Source organism: Narcine bancroftii, chromosome 5 (genome assembly GCF_036971445.1).
Source record: "Narcine bancroftii isolate sNarBan1 chromosome 5, sNarBan1.hap1, whole genome shotgun sequence".
NCBI lineage: Eukaryota > Metazoa > Chordata > Chondrichthyes > Torpediniformes > Narcinidae > Narcine > Narcine bancroftii.
The window spans coordinates 201699162-201707049 of NC_091473.1; the positions used below are offsets into that span (position 1 = coordinate 201699162).

Here is a 7888-nt window from a genome sequence, read left to right on the forward strand (position 1 = left end):
CTAACAGTGATTTTTCAACAGACACTGGAGGAGGGTTTGGTGCCACAGGATTGGCGTGTTGCAAACGTGGTTCCTCTGTTTAAAAAGGTCTCCAGGTGTAGGCCCAGCAACTATCAGCAAGTAAGTAAGGTGGTCGGTAAACTAATGGAAAATATTCTTAGAGATAATATGTACAAGTGTCTAGAGGGGCAGGGACTGATCAGGGACACCCCAACATGGGTTTGTGCAGGGAAGGTCATATTTAACAAATCTTGTTGAATTTTTTGAGGAGGTGATGAGGAAGGTTGATGAGGGTAGAGCAGTAGATGTAGTCTATATGGATTTCAGTAAGGCCTTCAATAATGTTCCACATGGAAGGTTGGTGAGGAAGGTTCAGACACTAGGGATTAATGTTGAGATAGTCAGATGGGTTCAATGGTGGCTAGAGTCATGGTGGATAACTGCCAGGATGGAGGCTGGGAGCAGGTAGTTGGGACTAGTGGATGATGGAGTGGTAAATTGGGTTAGTAAATATGTGGACAATACAAAAATAGGGGGAGTTGTGGATAATGAAGATGGTTTTCAGAGACTACAGAAGGATTTGGACTGTTTAGAAAAGTGGGCTGAAAGGTGGCAGATGGAGTTTATTGTAGATAAGTGTGAAGCGCTTCATTTTGGGAAGAATAATCAAAACAGGACGTATGAGTAAAGGGGAGGGTATTGAGGTATGTAGAGGAACAGAGAGATCTTGGAATAATGGTTCATTGTTCTTTGAAAGTGGATTCTCGATAAAGTGAGGAAAAAAAGGCTTTTGGTATGCTGGCCTTGAGAAATCATAGCATAGAATTTAGGAGCTGGGAGGTGATGTTGAGACAGTTCAAGGCATTGGTGAGGTCAAATTTGGAATAATGGTTCTGGTCTCCAGATTATAGAAATTATAGGAAGGGTATCAATAAGGTAGAGAGGTTGCAGAGAAGATTTACTAAAATGTTGCCTCGATTGCAGTATCTAGAATACGGAAAAAGATTGAATAGAGTGGGACTTTATTCATTGGAGTGTAGAAGGTTGGGGGAGGGGGATTTGATAGAGGTATATAAAATTATGAGGCTGATAGACTCGATGTGAATAGGCTCTTCCCCTTGAGGGTAGGTGAGATTGGAACAAGGGGTCATAAGTTAAGGGTTAGGGGGAAAAAGTTTAGAAGTAACACGAGAGGGAGCTTCTTCACTCAGTGGTGGCTGAGTGGAATGACCTAGAAGAGGTGGTTGTGGCAGGGTCAATTTTGTAATTTAAAAGAAGGTTGGATAATAACATGGATGGGAGGGGATTGGAAGGCTATGGACAGGGAGCAGGTAGTTGGGACTAGTGCAGATCACTTAAATCAGTGCGGACTAGAGGGGCCGAGATGGCCTGTTTCCGTACTGTATTTGTTATATGGTTATTATCACCTTCCCTATTTGCCTTGGCAATGGAACCATTGGCAGAAATGATAAGAACAGACAGAACGATAAAGGGAATAAGGATTAAAGAAGAAAAATTTATTTATTTGCGGATGACATAGTATATTTAACCCATCCTGAAGAATCAATAAAGAGGTTACATACCAAAATATAAAAATATGGGGAAATTTCAGGGTACAAAGTTAACACTGATAAAAATGAAGTGATGCCAATGAATGCAGAAAACTATACACAATGTTAAAAAGAATCCCCTTTTAAATGGCAGGTACAGGCAATATGTTATTTAGGCAGCAGAATAAATAATAATTTAAAACACTTGTTTAAATTAAACTACCAGCTGTTACTGAAAAAAATACAGGAAGATTTAGAGAGATGGAAAGACTTGCCAATTACTCTCAGAGGGAGAGTAACCTGTATCAAAATGAATACATTTCCATAGTTGCAATATTTATTTCAAATGCTACCTATTCCAGTAATGGGAATTTTTTCAAAAATTGAATAAATTGATAAGAAAATTTCTAAGGAAAGGGAAGAAACTAAGGATAGTCTTGGAAAAGCTGATAGAGACATGTAAACAAGGGTGATTGCAGTTGCCAAATTTTAAAAACTACTCTAGGACTGCCCAATTAGGATTCTTGTTGGATTTTTATAAGATAGGAGAAAAACCAGCTGAGGATGGAATGATATAAACTAGGGGAAAGTGTCTCAGAATATGTACTTTACAAGTGGAATGAGAAGTTAGTGCAACATCACAGTCTACCAATACTACACCATATATTACAAATATGGAGTAGGATACATTTAGAGCAAAAGTTAATAAACTATCAAATACCTTGCTACAACAAAACGAAGTAATACTTTTTACAATAAATAATATTTCAAGGAATGGTCCAGAAAGGGAATTACACGAATAAAAAAATGTTTTCTATGCAATAACAGCTGAAAGATAAATGTGGAATATCGCATCATTCAATTAAAAACCTATTTAAAAGAAAGTCTTGGAAATTATCTAAGGTTATCAGAGGGTAGTAGCTTTGAATATATAATCACGGACACTGTGATAATTAAGTTTATTACAAATATGTATATCAAATTCCAAGACAAAGGAAAAGATGAAGGCAACATATGGAGCCAAACACCGTTGGGAAAATGATTTAAACAGACAAATAAATAATGAAACCTGGAAGGAATTATGTGCAGACACTATGACAAATACAATAAATGCCCCATATCAAAAGTCACAATATAATTGGCTTCAGAGACTATACAATACACCTCAAAAATTAAAAGAATGAAACCCGACAGTATGTGATAAATGCTTTTGCTGTAAACAAGAAATTGGTAACAATGGTACATTCAACTTGCACATGTACAAAAGTGAAACCATTTTGAGAGGATTTAAATTCAATACTGGATCAAATTACAAAAAAAAAACTAGATACCAAAAGATCCAGAACGTTTTCTGTTAAGCAATATAAAGGACAAAGAGTTAAATTTAAACATATCCCAAAAATGATGTATTAAGATTGCAATAATCAATAGTGACAGCTCAAAAGTGCAGAAAGATAACCTGGAAAATGGAAACATCCCTGAAAACACAGCTGTAGCTCACAGAAATGAATAAATGTATCAATTAGAGAAAATTACATAATCTAAGAGACAATTATGCACAATATGAACAAATTTGGGATCCATATATAAACTTACATGGAAACCGCAACCTCGGGCCTCCAGGTGTTAACGAGAAAGAGTCTACGTTAGGAAAATGTGAAACACATAATATTTAAAAGACCTGCTCCCATTTCTTGTTTTTCTTTATTTTCTTTTCTTTTCTTTATTGGTTCTCTTTTTTTTCCTCCCCATAGGTATTGGGGGTGGAAGGCAGGGGGTTAGGGAGAAAATGGAAAAGGTCACTATGTGTATATCTATGTACAAAGTTTGTGTAAATATTGTTAGATTGATAATAAAGAAATTAAAAAAAGAAACTTCGTGAGCGGTAACCATTTACCTTTCAAGCCTAGTGAAATTCATAAATATTAAATTCTGTGCACAATCTAAGAATTGCCTGCAACTAGTGAACTTGGAAGAGTGAGAGGCCTGAATCAAAGAACTTTTCTGAACTTACATACACATGCGCTTAGAATTAGAAGAGGGGTTAAATTAAGTTAATAATAATAAGATAAAGTTTGATCCTGTTTTCATGTTTAAAAATAATTAAAACCAACTTTTGTTTCAGTAAACATTTTCTTGGTGAATTTCTGTTACTGCTGGGTTTTGGGGACCTCTGGACTCATAACAGTCTTGAATAAAATCAATAAATATATTTTAAAAAGATGAAAGAATATTACTCACTTAAACGCCAAGAGGGACTGGAATCTTGTGGTTTTTGTGGCAACAAATCAAAACTGGTCTTGGTTTTGTTGTCAATTTGCAATTTGTTTTCAGGTTCAAATTTATTGTCAAATGTACAAAGGTGCAGTGGGGAAGTTTGTTTTGGAGCAGTCCAGCCAGCAATCCCAATACATAGTCCAGCAAATGTCTCAGTGGATGAGTGCAAGTTCCATGGACAGAACAGTTGATACAAGGCAAAAGCAGCATTATTTTACAAGTGTGAGGATCATTCAAGGGTCTGAAAACACGGGAAAGGACTGTCCTTGAATCGGGTGGTGTGTGATCTCACACTGGGAAATCTTCTCCATGGGGAGGAGGGTAAAGGGAGTGTCTCTGGGGAGGGGGTCTTTAAAATGTTGGTTGTTTTTCCAAGGCAGTGGGAAGAGGAGGTGGAATGGATTCTCTCCGTCAATTTTTAAAAAATTAATAAATACAACACGTTTGAAGGCTCTCCGGCCCATCAAACCTGTGCTGCCCAATTAACCTACCAATCACAGTGGGAACATAGATTCCTTTCAAAGAGGAGTGTATTTGAACCTGGGTAGTTGGTTGGATAGTGCTTTCAACCCTCCTGTTTTCAAATACATGCTTTCACATATTCATTGAAATCTAAAATCAATGGGCTCAATGGCCGTCATCGCTACCCATAATCCCACATGCAGTTGGACCCACTCTGCCTGTGCCAGCGCCAAAGAAACGTGGATGCCTGTGACAAGTTATGCCGTTAAAGCCCACACTGTGACACGCACACAAATAAAACCACATTCGGCAATGCATCGCAAATCATTATAAACGCACATGTGGCTGCTCCAGCAAATCAACAACACAAACTGGTGGCTGGGAAACAAGGTGTTAAACTCATCCGTCTGCCCGTCTGCTGGAGATGCTTGGCCCACTCAGTTGGTTTGGACCCAGTAAGGAACCCACCGTGAAATCCAGCGCCACAGGTCATTAGATTGGTAAAACACTTCCATTCATTTCTCTATGAGAGGGGACGAGTTCTGTGTAAATTAGACACATTATCGATCATCCAAGCTTTAAAAAAAATTCTTATTTTGCCAAGTTGTATCATTTCCTCGCATTGGCGACTTGCAATGAAATGGCCAGTGTGGGATGGCCTGTTCACATCCCAGAAAGAGAGAACAACATTTGAACCACCCTCCCCAAATAAAGCTTTACATTGGGGCACATGGTGGTGACTAGGTATCCTGCTAGGGCACCAGTCACCTGGGTATTTTCTAAAGGTTACGGTCACAGGCTCCCTTGCAGCTGCCCTTGACCAGCCGCCCACTGACCGTACCCCATTGCGGGCACCCGTGTAGATCCCACTCCAGGAGGGTGGGGTTCCAGACCCTCACTGCAGTCACTACCCGGATCTCTGGCTGTGGTACCCGAAGGGCATTGCTGATGCTTTACCAGTCAGAGAGGATCCCCAGGGCGCTTGCCTCTTGATGAGAGAGGCTCAATTTGGGGGCCCCCTCATCCCACAGCCAAGGCAGCCACACGGTCAGGTGCTTGCCCGGTTGTTAGTGGTAGCGATCTGCCAGGTGAAGCAGCTCCTTTGGAGAGAAATCCAAGGTCTCTATGGTCTCAGAGTGACCATGGGAATGCATCCCTGTGGCTTGGTCGTCTGCATCCTCCTCTCTGCGGTGGATCTGGGACCAGTGGTGATGAGTCGAACATGCAGGGGTTCGGGTGCATACGGGGAAGAGTGGTTGTAAGACCTGGGCTCCTCGGAGACTCTCTCCTCGTCACTGTTTAACCATGTATCCCCATCCCCCAGCCATGCATCCAGCTTGTTACCGTGCTGGACCAGGGCTCAGTATTTTTGAGGGTCTGGCTGCCAGCCAGAACTATGGGCTGCCCACACCCGCTGAAGCTGTATTAGTCTGCAGGTGACTTCAGTCACTGTGTCCTTGAGATCGTTGGCTCGAGTCTGGGCATCCTGGGCTGCCTCCTGCAGTGGTCAGCAGCGCTGCCAGAGTTCTTCTAACTCCCTGTCCTTCTGTCTGCATAAATTCCAGGTCTGGTTAGTAATCCTGATCTGGCGCCTCAGGAGGGACACCAACAGCCAAAAGACTCCGTTGGAATTTGGGAACCCCGTCTTCTTAAGGAGGGTGACCACCTGGTGCCCTAGTTTCTCAGCATGTCGGTCCAATTACTCAGACTAGTCCACTGGTTAACCGTGGTCTGCCAGAATGTGCTGAAATCCCTCCCTCTCATCTATCCATCCAGGAATCCTATCCTCAGTGCCTACACTGCCTTTTTTGCCCCTGTTCCAAAACATTTCCCCACGCCTTAAAAAACCCACAGGACCAGCCAGGACTCCCGAGACCCTGCTCGCAGTTCCAATTTTAAGTGAAGAAACAGGTTTAGTAGGTCTCAAAGACAAGGACTCTGAACACAGTTTTGATTGGGAGGAATGTTATTTACAGAAGGCAAGTGTGGGAAATGGTAACAGATGCAGCGCACACACACACACACACACACACAGAGAGTGATCTGGTACATACAATGATGAAGGAAAAAATCACTGTGATGTCCCACCACCTCTTGACTCAGTGCAGGCACAGCTCTATGCTACGAGGAACATGAATTAAATGCTCCCAACCCTGTTAACAGTGCACATCTTACCAACAGTTTCTCCAGCACCCTTCCACATTTCTAGGCCTGGAGTAAAGCAGGGTGGTCCCAAACTGGCAAAGAGAGAAAACAAAAAGCACATGGCGCCTTTATACTCCTGGAGGATTCAGCCCAGATCATTTACAGGCTTCCAATGGCTCGGTGCCGAGAGGGTTAATCCAATTACAACAGCCAATGGCCCAAGGACAAGTACAAGCAGGCTGGAGAGTACAGTCCAGGTCATTTACAAGGATCAACAGTTACTGTAATGGGTGGGGTGGAACCAAACCTTGATTGGCAGCTGGTGGGGGACAGTGCTGTCAAAGGACAGCCTCAACCCTTCCTAATACACCTTGAGATATACTAGTGGGTCAACACTGGCAAGAGGCCCTTCTCCTGCTCCAAGTGAGGCAAAGGGATTTGTCCACCCCTTCAACCTGCAGTTGGATCAGTGGGTCCACACCAGGGAAAAGCCATCCATCTGCCTTGAGTGCAGCAAGAGCTTCATTCAGATCTCCAACCAGCAGACCCACAAGAAGATTCACAGGAGCAACAGGCCATTTGTCTTCCCCGAGTGCAGAAAGGGCTTCACCCAGTCCTCACACTTGCTGGCCCACCAGTGGGTCCACTCCAGGGAGGAGCCATTCATCTGCTCCGAATCTGGAAAGGCATTTACCCACTCCGCCAACTTGCTGATCCAGCAGCAGGCTCACACTGGAGAGAGGCCCTTCATTTGCTCCATGCAGGAAGCTCTTCACCCATTCTTCTCACCTGAAGACCAACCAGCTGCTCCACACTGGGGAGAGGCTGTTTGTCTTCTCGAGGCTTCATCCAGATCTCCAACCTGTGGAAGCGCAAGCGGGAGCACACCAGGGAAAAGCCATTCGCCTGCCCAGAGTGTGAGAAGGCCTTCATCAACAGGTCCAGCCTTGAGATACACCAACGGATGCACAAGGGGGAGATGCCTTTCACCTGCTTTGAATACGGTGAGAGGTTCAGTGAGTCCAGCAAGTTGAGGAGACCCCAGCAGGTTCACACTGGGGAGAGGTCCTTCACCTGCCCTAAGAGCGGGAAGGGCTTCCTGGGATGGGGTGGAGAATAGTTGGTGCCATTTCTATTCTGGAATCTCATATGGATTAAACATAACAGATGTGTCTTATGCAGTTGGGGCCCAATCCAGAGATGTGGCACCAGAACCTTGTGCTCAACAATGGCCACACCTACTTTTCTGTTTATCTGATATTTGTATTACTAAAGTTAGCGGCAAATGATCAGAATGTAGCTTGGGTCAATATTCCGTTTTTACTACTTGGACCTTCAAACTCGACGATAATAAAAACAAGTCTATTCTAGTATGTGAGTCTTTTTTTAAAAAAAAACGAGTAATCTCTTTCTGTAGGATTAGACACCTCCACACATCCATCAAATTTAGGCTT

General features: G+C 42.9%; 1 protein-coding gene across 1 annotated transcript; it reads left to right on the forward strand.

Annotated features, from left to right (window-relative positions):
* Window positions 1–6553: 6553 nt before the first annotated feature.
* LOC138765469 (zinc finger protein 239-like) lies at window positions 6554–7554 on the forward strand. The gene is made up of 3 exons (XM_069942508.1): window positions 6554–6691; window positions 6896–7176; window positions 7230–7554. The coding sequence occupies exons 1-3, from the start codon at window positions 6554–6556 to the stop codon at window positions 7552–7554; spliced, it is 744 nt and encodes a 247-aa protein (XP_069798609.1).
* The last annotated feature ends 334 nt before the right edge of the window (window positions 7555–7888 follow it).